This window comes from Falco naumanni, chromosome 14 (genome assembly GCF_017639655.2).
Source record: "Falco naumanni isolate bFalNau1 chromosome 14, bFalNau1.pat, whole genome shotgun sequence".
In the NCBI taxonomy this organism is placed as follows: Eukaryota; Metazoa; Chordata; class Aves; order Falconiformes; family Falconidae; genus Falco; species Falco naumanni.
In genome coordinates this window covers 13,223,594-13,237,699 of record NC_054067.1, presented here as the reverse complement: position 1 = coordinate 13,237,699, position 14,106 = coordinate 13,223,594, and the positions used below count along the sequence as shown (strand labels likewise).

Here is a 14,106-nt window from a genome sequence, read left to right as displayed (position 1 = left end):
CTGCCCACCACGCTCTGTGGCACGCCTGGCCTCCTCCTTGCTGCCACGCCGGGCAGCTTGGCCACGCCGCGTGGCCAGCCTCACAGGGGAAGACGCATCACTCGTTATTCTCTTCCTCCCTGCTTTTAGTCATCTCCCTCCTCCCCTTGTCTCTGCATCACAGAGGTGGGTGGACGGAAGGTTATCTGGGGCTGCCGCCTCACCCACCGCTTCCCCGGCGTGCCTGACGAAACCAGCCCAGGGGATCCTTCCTTTTTGTGCTGAGTGCTTCTTGCTCCAGGCCCGAATCGGAGGCAAAAGCCTTGTTTTCAGGGGTTCTTCAGAGCATCCTCTGTCCTCAGCCCACAGCAGGAGCAGGGAGGGAGCTGGCAGGGTTGAATGGAGAGGCAGCACTCATTGCTGCCCCCACTTCAAAGCCCCAGGCAGTGATTCCCTCTCTGCAGCGAGAAACCATGAGGGAATTTCAGTGCTTAGCAGCCAGGACCAGCGTGGACCATTTCCAGGTCCTCCCTCTTCACCTGATGTCCAGTGGGATCCAGCAGCTCCATCTTCCTGCCATAGAAGCACTCTGGTGTTTGCGGGTGAGGCTGTCCCCTTCCTGGGGTGTTCAGCTCCCAGACTGTACCCCAGAATTGCTTGTCTGTCACTGTTGTTAATCCTTGTCCTTGTTGTAAAGACAAGGGCAAATACAGCAGCATTTTGGGGGCAATAACTGAGGAAACTTTGTCCACAGAGGGACATGGGTTTGGGTTTACCCACCATACATGTGTTGGCAGCAGGAGCTGCCCCCATGTCTACATCAAATCCAATACCAGCTAAGAAATCCCTAGAACTCCATTTCAACGTTTATCAAAATGAAAATAAACGCCTCCTTAATCGTTTCCAGGTTTTGTAGCTAGCAGCTTCCATAGACAGGCACAACGAATGGCTGGAGACCATTTTGCACAGTCTCACCTGCCTTACTGGGGCCAGGCTGGGTCTGTAGTGACAGTAAGCAGCTTTTTTGATCTGGGAACAGGGTAATCAGAATCCAGGTTAGAGGAAGGAGAGCGGCCTCAGGCCTTTCACTGCCGAGTGCCTCCTTGTCACTGCCTGTCAAATCCCAGCCGGCAGGAGACATCCAGGAGTGCTTGTAGTGAGAGGCCATGGTGGCTCCTGGAGTCGCCATGTGCTGTGTCATGGGTGGTGTAAAGTCAGAGCAGAGACCTCTGCGTCCCTGCAAGAGCTGATGCTGAGCCCAGATTGCTGAGGACAAGCACAAACCCCAGCCAGCTGCTGGTGCTAGATGATCCCGCAGAGCTTGAGCTTTGGTGTGACCCTCCTGGCCACAGGTCCCCCAGAAAGGCAGAGCTCCCCATTGCCCCACGCTGAGCACTGGGGCTGTGGGCAGCCGGGAGAGCGCTTGGCCTGAGCCTGTTTGTGTATGAGAGAGGCAGGCACAGTAGGATGTGACTAAGTGTCAGCTCTTCCGCATGAGAAAACAAGGCAACGAGCCATCTGATTTTCAAGGCAGAGCAGAAAAAGCAGGAATTGTCCACTTGCATCAAGCATGGAGCTGGAAGCAGCGCCTGTGAGTGTGTCACTAATGGGGATCCTGCAAGTGGGAGAGGCAGCGCAGAGCCATGGCTGCTTGTCCTGGGATGCTGCCGGGACGGGGCTGGAGACAGAGCATGGCCCCTGCATTCCCCCTGGGCAAACTTCAGCAGCATGAAGCTCAAGTGATGCTCCAAGCGTGTCCAGGAGGAAGAGGAGGCAGAACTGGAGACCTCACGCCATTCTGACAGCCCTCTCCACCCTATCCTACAAATTTTGGCATCAGCACTGCTGCTCCCTGGGTTGGTTCCATGCCAGGGCTGCATCCCAGGGTGTGGGGGGCAGGGGTGGGATGCTGGTGACTGGCACAAACCCTGTTGCTCCGTGCGGGTTGCAGCATCAGTGTCTCCTCTTGTGGAGCAGCCAGCAAGGGGAGGTTTTCTCCGCCAAGGACCACCCCCTCTTCCCTCAGCTCACTGCCTGCCTCAGAGTCTCTCAGCGGAGATGCGGTGGCGAGGGAGGTCCTTGGCGGCTCCTACTCTCCCGCTCCATCTGTTTGGTGCTCCGCGCTGCTGCACCGAGTGCCTCAGCTGATGAGCACTGGCCTCCCCTCCGGCCGCGCATCCCTCTGCCCCCTGAGCCGGGTACCCTGGGGCTTGACAGATGCTGTAAGGGCTCCTGTGCCCCGGCCAGCTGCAGCTTGGGGGAAACAGCTTCAGGAGGGCCAGCAGCAAGCGGTTGCCCGCCGGGGAAAGACACGGTGTTTGATTTCCCACAGGGTAACTCCGGCCTCGGCTTTAGCATAGCAGGAGGAATCGACAACCCCCATGTTCCAGATGACCCAGGTATCTTCATCACCAAAATCATCCCCGGGGGAGCAGCAGCCATGGACGGCCGTCTGGGGTGAGTACAGGGCCAGGGGAACTGTCCCATCAGTGTCACCCAGGATCTCCCCAGGGATGTTCTAGGCAACTGCTGCCCCCCTCCCCTGCCATGGTCCCCAGCACCTCCCTCTCCCTTCCCCACAGCCACATCCCATCAGTGCAGGAATGCCCATGGTCCCCTGCCACCAGCCTCCTGTCCGCTGCCTCCCCTTCTCCCCTCCTGTGCCAGGCTGTGGTTCCCATCCTTCCCTGTGTGGCTTGGGGCAGGATCCAGCCTTTCCCCTCGTCTCCCATCTCCACCAGGGTCACACCATGAGGACCAGCCCCACTGCCTCTCCCTTTGGAGAGGACCCCGCTCTCACCCTGGCAGGGCAGGATCTGGCCATCCTGAGCAGCTCTCCTCCACAGAAGGGTCCGTGCAGCCAGAGGAGGGTGGTAGAGGTGTCCGGAGGAGGGTGGCATGGGCTGGCGGTTCCCCAGGGGATCTTAGAGTTACTCTGTGCCTGCAGGGTGAATGACTGTGTGCTGCGGGTGAACGACGTGGACGTCTCCGAGGTGGTGCACAGCAAAGCCGTGGAGGCCCTGAAGGAAGCGGGCCCTGTGGTGCGGCTCGTGGTGCGCCGCCGGCAGCCCCCACCAGAGACCATCATGGAGGTCAACCTGATGAAGGGCCCCAAAGGTGAACCCCTCACTCTGTCCACAGGACGAGGGTGCCCCATTGTCCTGTGGGACGGCGTGGGGTGACCCCTCAGTGTGGGATGCTGCAGGGTACAAGGCAGGAGTTGGCACCGCCATGGTACAGGAGGCTGCAGGGTGGCCCAGCAGTGCAGGATGCTATGGGGCATGGGGTGTGGGACAGCCCCACAGTGCAGTGTGCAGTGGCTGTGCTGTCCCTGCACAGCAGCAGAGTGGCCCATCGCCTGCCAGGTTTGGGGCAGGGTGGGAGCCCAGTGAGGCAGTGGGGCCGTGGGGCCAGCCCAGGGCTCTGTCCATCTGTCCCTCACTCCTCACCTCTTTCTCCCCCTCAGGCCTGGGGTTCAGCATTGCAGGGGGCATTGGGAACCAGCACATCCCTGGGGACAACAGCATCTACATCACCAAGATCATCGAGGGAGGTGCTGCCCAGAAGGACGGGCGCCTGCAGATCGGGGACCGGCTGCTCGCGGTAAGCCCCATGCCCGCAGCCGGCTGCAGTGCAAAGCCGGGCAGCCTCCGCCATGCCTCAGTGCCAGTCCTGAACCCCAGCACCCCTCCCGCCAGCAGCTCCGCGCCTCTGCCCTGGGGTCCCCACTGGGATGGTGGTCTTGGAGGGGCAGGCGCAGCACCGGCTGCAGGCAGGAGGGTCAAACCCACGGAGATGGGACCTTGTCTCTGGAGCTACTATGGCACCTACCCTGTGGGAAACTGCTCCACTCCCACAGGGCTGCATTGGCACCCCCTCCTGCCTGCCCTCCTGCCTGCCCTCCTGCCTGCCCTCCTGCCTGCAGCCATGTCATGCAGCCCCTTCCCTCCGGCAGGTGAATAACACGAACCTGCAGGACGTGCGGCACGAGGAGGCGGTGGCCGCCCTGAAGAACACCTCTGACATGGTGTACCTGAAAGTGGCCAAGCCCGGCAACATCCACCTCAACGACATGTACGCGCCCCCCGACTACGCCAGCAGTACGTACGCCTCCGGCCACTGGCGCAGCAGGCCAGGCACCACAGGGCTTGGGGGGACGGAGCGTGCTGGGGCGATGGGCGATGCTGGGCTGGTCTCCATGTCTGCAATGCAGATGGATTTCTGCTCCTGATGCCCTTCTCCTCCCCTGCAGCCTTCTCAGCCTTGGCTGACAACCACATAAGCCATAACTCCAGTCTGGGCTACCTGGGCAGCGTTGAGAGCAAGCCTGCCTACCCTGTCCCTCCCCAGGTGACTCCATCCCGGTACTCGCCCATCCCTCGGCATATGATCGGGGATGAGGACTTCACCAGGTGAGTACCAGGCATGAGCATCCCTAATTCTTGTTCCTTCTCCTTCCCTCTTTCCCTCGCTGCCGGCGCAGAACCTCGGCCAAAAGCCCATTTGTGGGTGCACGGTACAAAGCTTGGGGCCCCTGCACTGAGGTCCGTGCTCACCCCCACTGAGACCAGCCCTGCTGTATCGCTCCCTGGCTCACTGCATCCCCACTTTTCCCATTCTCCCTTCTACTCCTCCCTGAGCCTTACATGTCTGCATTTCAGCTTTGTTCTTTTACTTGTTTTACAATACCTGGCATACAAGGTGTTCCCTGCCCTTACGGTGCCATCCAGTGCCAGCAGTGCCACAGGCTCCCAGGCTGTGAGCCGCCTGTCCCCGAGTCGAGCTGTGCTGGGAGTGAGGGGCCGAGGGGGGCACAGCTCTGGGTACAGGTAGGGCTTCTCCTCCCGTGTTCCCTGAGCCCAGCATCCCAAACCACCTGCACCCAGGTGCCATTTCACCAGCTGCCAGCTCCAGGCTTGACAGCCTCCTGCGCAGCCCTGGCATGGCCCCCTTTTCCCTGCTAGCATCATCTATGCTGCACGAGCAGGTTTGTTTCCTGAGCCCAGGAAATAAAGAGGAGCACAAAGAAGACGTTGCTCTGAGCCTAAATGCGATGTAAAACTTCTCCAAAGCTTTGTGCTGAGGACAGGAGAGCAAGACCTAGCTGGTCCTGCTCTGCTTACCAGGGCTCACAGCTTTCCCTCTACTTGCAACAGCCTCGGGGCCAGTGCTGAGCCTGCTCTGCGTTTGGTATCCCCAGGGCCAGGGCTGTAGGGCTCAGGCTGCATTCTTAGGACTGAAACTCAGGTTAGGCTTAGTGCTGGCTCTGTGGTTAGGAGCAAGGTCACGGGCTGGTTTTGTTGTTACATTTGCAGTGGAAGGTGCAGTAGCCTCGGCTGCGATTGTCCCATTCCGCAGGGCACTGGCAGATGCCGGAGCAGGAGACCCTGACTTGCCATCCAGTGCCAGGGCCACTGTCCTCCTGGAGACTGGCTACACTCACCTTCATCATGCGGATTTCTGGCTTCTTGGTGCTTGGCCACAGCCAGGTGCCTCTGTGTACCGTGACCTGTGCGGCACTGGCCTCCACCTGTGCCCCGTCTCTCCCCGCTGGTCTTGGCACCAACGGTGCCAGTTCAACAGCCTGTTCCTGGTGCTGCATCCTTGCTGGGTGTAGCAACTCCTGTGCCGTCAGGGCACTGAGGGATGATGCCACATGCAGGAGCAGTGCTTTCTGCCATTACATTGCACCCCAGAAGGGACTGAGTCCCAGCGCTCGGAAAACAACCATCTGTCTCTCGCCAGGGACCCCGGTCTCACCAGGTTGTCCCTTCCTCCACGCGCTGATGTCCTTATTTGCGGGCCAGAGGGCAGAGCGAGCAGCCCAGCCCAGGCTGGACACGGCCCAGTGGCAGTGGCACGGTGATGGCTCGGCAGGGGCTCAGCGGTGGCTTGGCAGTGGCCATGGTGCAGCACTGGCTGGTGGCCGCTAGAGGATGGTGCTGCCTTGGGGAGGGTCCCGCTGCAGACGGGCTGGTACTGCTCGGCCGATAGCCCTCTGCTCCCCGGCAGATCTGCGGCCAGCAGTGGGCTCAGCCCCTCCCTCATCCACCCCAGCACTGAAAACCTCGTGCGCATCACCGACCCTCCCAGGACGGCTTTATTGCTGTGGATGAAGACGTTGTTGGTTTGTGCATCATCAAGGTTGTACAGTAGGACCCACGTGGTCCAAATGCATCTTACTGGTGTGGAGAAAGGCAGTGACTCCCCTGAAAAAGCAGCTGCGTCCCAGGAGGCTTCTGCTAGCCATTCACCAGGAGAAGCAGAGGGACCTAGCCTGGATCCAGTATCAAGCCTCTTCCCCTCTCACGGGCACAAGTGCTGCTGCAGATGTGGACGTGGACGTAGTGACCCTCATGTCCTGCAGTGCTCAGGGCCAAGGAACAGAGCATCTGTTTTCCGGTGAGCTCCACCACTACAACACAGACCTGGCACAGCCCCACTGGATCCCCACAGTCACTCTGTGCTGAAGTCCCAGTGTTAACGCTGCAACGTCTGGCACAGGATCTGCCTGCAGGATCCATGTCCTGCCTCCTGGGATGAGAAAGGAAGCAGAGAGTGCACGTCATGACTGAGACTGGAGATGTACCTGTCTGGGGCTTTATTTCCTCTCCTTGGTTCCTGTAGTGTCTTTCTACCTTTCACCAAACTGTCTGATCCTCATGGGTGCTGAGGATGCTTCCCCCTGGGCTGAGTTGCAGTGGTGGTTCCTGCACTTTGCTTGAGCAGCAACAAAACACAAAGGCGGAGCAAGTTCGTCAGCTGGTTGGAGGCCAGGTTTGCAGACCCAGAAATCTGACCTGCTTCTTCCCCTGGGAAAGCTCTAGCCCCAGCACAGCTTTGCTGCAGAGGGACGGACGGCTGCAGCCCTCCCTGCTCCCTTGCAGCCAGCCCTGAGCCAAGCCCTGGTGGCATCCCAAGGACTTGGAGTTAAGCCTGTTTTGACCCAAATGGCATTTCCATGGTGTTTCCCTGGTGTCTTCTTGCCCTACTGCATCCCAGCCTCATGCTGTGGTCCAGCTGAGTCTTGAGCCCTGCTTATCTCAGAGGCCATAGAGATAAAGCAGGTATTTTCTGAAGGTCACAAGGTAGATTCAGCCTCTGCCCCATCAGAAATGCATAGCTGGAGTTACAGCTCTGCTGTACCTCTGCGTTTGAAGGCAAGGGGCTGTGGCAATGCATGGTGTAGAGCTGCAGGCATGGGGAGCCAGGCTGCGAATTTGCCCTCACTTGGCTGCTCCCCCCAGTCAGGGCTGTGCTGTCTGTGCCTGCAGGGGCAGGAAGGAGTAAAGTCTGTAGGGTCTAGCAGAGTGAAGGCTGGATCCTTTCTGTGCTTCCATAAACCCCTGTGTGTGGGTCAGGGCAGCCTTGGGCCTTGCAGCCGGTGAGAGGCAGCCAGGTAGTGCAGGGTGGCTGTGGCATGGAGCATTCAGTGCGTTCCGCCCCTCGCACCTCCTGGCTGGTGCCACCAGCAGAGCCTGCCACGCTGCAGTGTTCACTGTCAATGTCTCATCATTCATGTCCTACAGGGGACAGCCATCCCTGTCCCCTTCAAGGCAGCGGTGAAGCCACAGAAGCAAGTGTGGCCAAAGATAGGGGACTGGGATGCTGCTGTGCCTCGTGGGAGGCACAGGGACAGGGAGAGGAGCTGCTAGGAGAGCCAAGACAGTCAGGCTGTGCTGAGCCCGAAGTCCTGGACAGGGCAGGAGCCCACCAAGACCTTCTTGCAAGGTGTCCTGCACTTCTGTCTCCTGCTCCTATTGTTCCTTATAAGCTCATCAGGACTCCCCCACAGGGAAGGATGGGGGGGAGACTTTTCCTGGGGTGCTGGTGTGTGTCCCTGGAGGTAAATCCTGCCACCAGCATCCATGAAAGCATCAAAACCTTTCCTTATCTGCCCAGGTGACAGCAGTGATGCTCCAGCCTGTCCCAGGGGGGGCTGAACAAGATGTTTTCTTGCAAGAGCGGCCTGGGAGCATGCTGCCAGGCTGCAGGGCTTTGTGCTGTCTGCTCAGCCAAATTTTATTCCCCTGGGACCCTGTTCCACTTGTGCTGCCTGAGCCCTGTTCCTTTCTTGGCTGTTGCCGGCAGCCAGGGGGGCCAGCTGGGCCAGCCCCCCTGGTGCGCCAGGGTCCCCTTAGCACAAGTCTGCCACCATTTTAGGGTCCGCTGTGGGTGTGCTCAGCCAGTGCCATGCCTGGAGCTCCAGCATCTCTCCTACTGCATCCCAGAAATCTCCCTCTGCTCCCCGGTAGGTGCAGGGTTCATCAGGCTGCTGAAGTCACCGGCCTGTCCTTGGTCCTTGCGGTACCCACCAGAGCTCCTGCGATCCAGGTGGTCACTGCAGCGGATGCACTGATCGTCCCCAGTGTCGTGTTGGCTGACAGTCACTGCCAGCCTGTGCTGGTTGTCTGGTGTCATTTGTTCCTTCTTATTTTAATCCAGCACTTGAGCTGGGAGCTGCCATTATTTCCATCAGACTTGGGGTTTTTTTCCCAGATGAAAATTGACACAGGATTTTTGCAATGCCAGGCAGTTTTTCTGCCTTCGCTTGCCTATTGTTTGAGCTGCAACAAAAGGATTGTCATCATTGAAAAATTGAGGACTTCTGTTGAGCGGCGCACAGCCTGTGGCACGGGGGTGTGTGGAGTTGCAGGCACGCTTGCTGTGCTGCACGGGTGCCGAGGGGCTAAATCCACCCCCGGCACGGCTGCACCATCCTCAGTGCCCAGGCTGGCGGTACCCAGTGTCACCTCGCAGTCCAATATTTCCTATGTGTGATTTCGCAGCAGATGCTCTGTCTCTGTCCGTGCTGTGTCTCATGTCGCTCGTGCAACTGCCCGCACCTCTGCCAGTTCATCATCCTCCTTGGTGCCGAGGGCTGAGTCACACCAGGTTGCACCGGGGGTGACTCCAGCCCTGCCGGTGTGTCGGGAAGCCCGGGCACGGCCGATCCTGTCCCCAGCTTCGCTGCTGCTCACCCTAATGTCTCCCTGTCCCATGTCTGCCCTTCCAGGGAGCCCCGGAAAATTATCCTGCACAAAGGCTCCACCGGCCTGGGCTTCAACATTGTTGGAGGGGAAGATGGTGAAGGGATCTTTGTGTCCTTCATCCTGGCTGGAGGCCCTGCAGACCTCAGCGGGGAGCTGCGGAGGGGAGACCGGATCCTCTCGGTGAGTTGCGGAGGATACCCGCTGCTGCTGTACCCCTGTCCCCCGCCACCCAGGGCAGTTCAACAGAGCCCAGCCCCAGCCCTGGTGCGGAGGTGACCTCTGGGTGCCTGGCCGGCCGGCGGGGGTACCCCCAGTGCGGGTACCGGGAGCGGGTACCAGAGAGGCCAGTACTGGAGGTTCCGGTACTGGGGATGCCGGTACCAGGCATGGTCCTGGGGGGCACAGGGGCTGGGTGATGAGGCAGTGAGAGTGCGGATACTGCGGGTACCGGTACGGGGGCGGGAGGAAGCGGTGCCGAGGGCCGGGGTGCGGGGCCGACCCGGTCGGACCAAGCCTCGGTCGGTCCGGTTCAGCGGAGCCGCTCTCTCCGGCAGGTGAACGGCGTGAACCTCCGCAACGCTACCCACGAGCAGGCGGCGGCGGCGCTGAAGCGGGCGGGGCAGACGGTGACCATCATCGCGCAGTACCGGCCCGAAGGTACGGCACCGGCACCGGCACCGGGGCGGGGCGGGGCGTCTCATGGAGATGAGGGGGCGGGGCGTCGGCTGGCGCGCGGGGCGGGGTCGGCCGGCGAGGCGCCGATTGGGGCGGGGCGGGGCCCGGGGGGAGGTGCGGACGCCGATTGGTCAGCGCGGCGGAGAGGGCGGGGCGGTGGCGTCCCGCCGGCGGTGCCTGCGCGGCTTTGTGTGCGGGCCGGGCGGCTCCGGGGCTGCTGCCGGGGTTGCCGCCGCCCCCCTCCGGCCTGTAGGTGAGCGGGGCTCCGCCGGCGTCGCCCGCGCCTCCCCGGCCCCGCGGCTGGCCCGGCCGCACGGGTCGGGCCGCTCCCTCCGGCTCTGGGCTCGGCGGGGGGCTCGCCGGGAGGGGGGTGGTCTCCGGGGTGGGGGGTGTCTATCTGCGGCATGGCGTCGCCGCGAGGCCCCGCTCCGTGGTCCCGTAGACCTTGCTGGGGGGTGCGGGGGGAGCTTCGGAGAGGGGCTTGGCCCAAGGGGGTGGCTCCGGGACCGCCCCTGCGACCACGGGGCCGGTGGGCGTTGGAACCGGGGCCTCGGTGGAGGGGCACGTCCCCTACTCCGAGCATCCCCCCGCCGCTCCCCCCCCCCCCCCCCCCCCACCGCCCCGCCGGTGCCTTTCGCTGGCCCCGGCCTTTAGTTCCCTCGCAGACGTGCTGGGGGCTGGTGGTCCCGCGTGGGGCGGCCGGTCGCGGCTGCGGGGGGTGCGGGCAGCTCCCTGCCGAACCCCTCCCCGGGCCGGCGGTGCTGGGCTGAGCGGCGCCCGTGGGCCAAGGGGCAGCCCGCGGCGGGCGAGGGGCCGGGGCTGCTGCCGCGCCGTCGCCGTGTCCCCAGCAGCCCCGTGCCGCTGCCAGGATGCAGCAATTCCCGGCCCCTGGGGAAGGTGTCCTGGGACCCACTGGTTTTCTCCCCCGGGACCTCTGGTCCTCTCCAGTGGGGCCGGCGTGCGGCCCCTCGCTCGCCCTTGGCCTGGTGCCACCTCCCGGGTGGCATCGCTGGGCAGTGCCCTGCGGGTCCCTGTCCCCGCTGCCCCTCTGTCCCATGGCAGCGGCCATTGGGGTGTGGAGCCGTTAGTGCCACTCAGGGCTGTGCTGTGGGTGTGGGGTTTGTTTGGTTTGTGTGGGGTTTATTGGAGGTTTTTTGTTGTTGTTTGTTTTGGGATTTTTTTTCCCTTTCTTTCCAGGAAGCACTTAATGTTCTTGTAGTTCTGGCTCTCATCGCCACTTGAGATTTGGCAAAGATGCCAACCAAGAGTGGTTCCTGAATGTCAAACAGCACAAAATGTTTTGAAACCCCTTTAGACCTAGGCTGAAATGTCAGTGCTTTTCTTGCCGGTGGCTTTCCACGTCTGTGACGGCTCCTGGCCCGTGCGGGCAGCAGCACCTGGCACACAGGCGGCTGCTGTGAAACACAGGCTCTTGTGCCCAGGGAGCTCACCTCAGTGCTGCAGGGCTTGAAGGCCTGGGAGCCAAGGGCAGGGGTCTCCCTGGCGCGAGCCCCAGGTGCTGGTGAGACTGGGTGCCCTCGAGGGGATGCGTGCTTGGAAATGTTTGCCTTTTCTGTGTGCATCGTGGCTGTGGAAAGAGAGGGAAAGCTGGATCGTAAGATGCCCAAAGGAGGAGATGCTGGTGGAAAGGGGCTTTGAGAAGTTCCTCCCTGCTAGCAGAGGTGGAGTGTGGCACCGGTCTCTTGTACGTGAGCATGGGTAGGACTTGCGTGCACTCACCCAGCACCCCACAGGCGTGCTCTGCATCTGACCTCACTGAGGCTCTGAGGGAGCAGAGGCTGCTTGCCCCCAGGTCTCAGGGGATGAGGTGCCCTCCCTGCAGGATCCCGCCAGTCACTAGGAGTGGAAAGAAGCAAAGACAAAACCAGGGAAGGATGGAAGGTGGTCCTGCCTTTCTTCTGAGCTCCTGCGCCTGGCGCAGTGCCTCTGACCACTGCTGCATGCCGTCAAGGAGGAGGAGACTGCTCCCTGCGATGGTGCCTCTGAGCTGTTTGTGAGGTCCCTTCCCCTTCAGCACTTCTCCCCCGACCTTTGCCCGCCACTATCACCAACACTTGGTGATTCACCCTCCTCACACCCCACGCAACAAAGCCTTGATATTCCTAGCCTAAAAATACAAAAACTGACAGCATTTCTCTGAGCTGGTCACTCAAAGGGAAGTGTCAGGCCGCGCAACAACTTCTAAAAAGCCTCCAAGCTTTCCCCGCGGGCACTCCTCTCTGCTCACCTGGGAACGTGGCACGTGCGTGCATCCTGTGCAGGGAGGTGTCTGTAATCCCGCAGCTGGAAGGTGTGCGGGGTCAAGGTGACAGTATGCTGGGCTGGAGGGGAAGGGTGGAGCTGGGGGTAGTTCTTGCTGGTGGCCAGGCTGGAGCCTGTGGCTGAGCATCGCTAGGCTCTGCTGATGGCCTGGTGGAGCCAGCTTGGCCCTGGGTGGGTGAGTTTGTGTGCTAGGGAGAGTGGGGCACGTGCATGAGGCTTTATGCATGCGCAGGGGGTGTTTTCCAAGGCAACTCCCCTCCCTATAAGCACCTTCTCCCCTTGCACTGCTTTCTGGTGCTCAGGAATCACCCCCAGACCTGCTGTCTTGTTGGCTCTGCTGGGTATGTTTGCAGGTGCACACTCGAGTGTGTGCCAGTGCTGGGGATCCTTGGTGCCTGATCGTAATGGTCTGTGACTTGCATGCACTCAGGCGTGCAGGGCCGTATCCTGCTCCCAGTGCTGAGCTCAGCCTGAGGTGCAGGGTCAGGCCTAGCTCCAGGGGCACCCGCACGCTGGGATGCGAAGAGCGGTGGGAGGGTGGAGCGGTGTTTTTACTGAGTTGCTGAGTGGGAATAGCAAATGTCCTGGCACGTGGCGCTCACAGCGAGAGGCGCCAGGTCACCTGTTGCATATTTTTCAGTCTTGGTAAGTGTGTACTGAACATACCCGACACCTGGGTCCCATGGGAATGCTGGGGAGGTGGGGATCAGCTGTGGCTCACCTCCCTGCTGTGCTGTGGACGGGCTTCCCAGACAGATTTTGGCTGTGCAGGAGATCTTGCAGGATGCAGAGGCGAGGTGGCTGCGAGCCAGGGTGCAAAGGCGGGAGCGCTGCTTGCTGGGGGTTATCTGCCAGTAACTGTCTTAGAGGCTGCTCCAGCACACAGATAAAGGGGGGTGGCAACTGGGAGCATCCCATGCTCACTCCCAGGGTAGCATTGCCTCCTCTGCACTGGGGAGGGTGGTGGTGGGTTTGGTTTTGGAGCTGGCTGTTCCTCCACTCTGCACCCTCCCGCAGCTGGAGTATGGGTTGGTGGCTCCTTCGGAGACCCCTTCCTAAACTGGGCTGTGTTTTCTTTCTGGGGGATAAAGCCAGAGCAATCCCTGTGTCCTCCTTCGGTTTGCTGCCTCCAGTCTGGCTTGTGCTTCTTGTGCCTGCAGGCTTTTCCAGCCCCTCCAAGCACCGTGGCTGCTCCAGCAAAACTTGGAAAGCCCATTTCCATGGAGTGCTTTGGCTGAGGTGGGGGCATTTGAGCTCTGCCCTTGGGTTTCATGCAGTGGACACAGTTTCTGGCAGGGCGGTGGCACCCAAAGGTTGCCCTCCCAGCATCCCCGCCCTGATGCCAGTGGCGGCTGAACCTGCTTTTGCCCTTTGCTGCCTGCCCGATCCTGGGTGGTGTATCCTCCATGCCGGGCTTCTTGTGGGGAAGGATGTTGTGGGAGGGATGCAAGTCCGTGTGGCAGGGAGCAGCGGTCCTCTTAGTGCAGGGTGTGCAGAAGGTCTGTGCCCTTGGTTGGGTTTGGGATGACTCGGCTGGTGCAGGAGTTGCAGTGCCCAGCTCAGCAGCTTTCTAGGGGAAATAGCTCTTCTATATCAAAGAGGCTTTACAGAGAAGCTACCTGCTTCGGACAGGTGCTCCTCGGGGTTATAAGACCTCATGGGCATCCTGGGGCAGAAGGAGCTGCACCACAGATGCTGTGGTCCACCCCGGTGTGGGGCGAGAGGAGCAGAGCAGGATGCAGTTCACCTACCTCTGCTGGGAACTCTGTAAAACCCCGGTGCTGCTTTGGTGTCAAAATTCAATTTTCTTATATTATAAGCTTTGCCCATGCCTGGCTGCAGCTGTGTTTCCCTCTGCGAGCAGAAGGGGCAGTGGGTGCCCCTTAGCGTGAGGCAGTGGGGCTCAGTGGGGTTCTGGTGACCTCCACATCAAGCAGCCAACTCTGCCCGGTGTGTGGCACCTGTTGAGGTCCTGTAGCAGGGGAAGGGGCTTCATGTGGAGTTCCTTGGCAGTTTTTGTGTGTGTATTACCTTGGTTTTTTGGTTTTGTGTGTTTTTTTTTTCTTCGGTCTTTAAGTAAAAATGCATCTTTGCTAGCTGGGTGCAGGAGGGGGATGCCCAGGTGGTTTCAGCTGCAGAGTGAAGGGCTGGAGAGCCAGGAAATGCTGAGCTGTAG

General features: G+C 60.8%; 1 protein-coding gene across 14 annotated transcripts in view; it reads left to right on the top strand.

Annotated features, from left to right (window-relative positions):
- The window catches only part of DLG3 (discs large MAGUK scaffold protein 3), an 80,454-nt gene that overhangs the window by 48,421 nt on the left and 17,927 nt on the right, over window positions 1-14,106 (top strand). For 12 of the 14 annotated variants that reach the window (XR_005830889.1, XR_005830888.1, XM_040614079.1 and 9 more), the window contains 7 exons: window positions 2,312-2,436; window positions 2,927-3,096; window positions 3,446-3,582; window positions 3,935-4,079; window positions 4,232-4,391; window positions 8,996-9,152; window positions 9,527-9,629. Coding sequence is in view for 10 of the 14 variants with exons in the window: in XM_040614079.1 (XP_040470013.1) it covers window positions 2,312-2,436; window positions 2,927-3,096; window positions 3,446-3,582; window positions 3,935-4,079; window positions 4,232-4,391; window positions 8,996-9,152; window positions 9,527-9,629 (997 nt within the window). In the remaining 4 variants the exon portion in view is untranslated. Of the gene's footprint in view, window positions 1-2,311; window positions 2,437-2,926; window positions 3,097-3,445; window positions 3,583-3,934; window positions 4,080-4,231; window positions 4,392-8,995; window positions 9,153-9,526; window positions 9,630-9,814; window positions 9,901-14,106 lie in introns of those variants that run through there. The other 2 variants (XM_040614086.1, XM_040614087.1) reach the window with 2 other exon arrangements.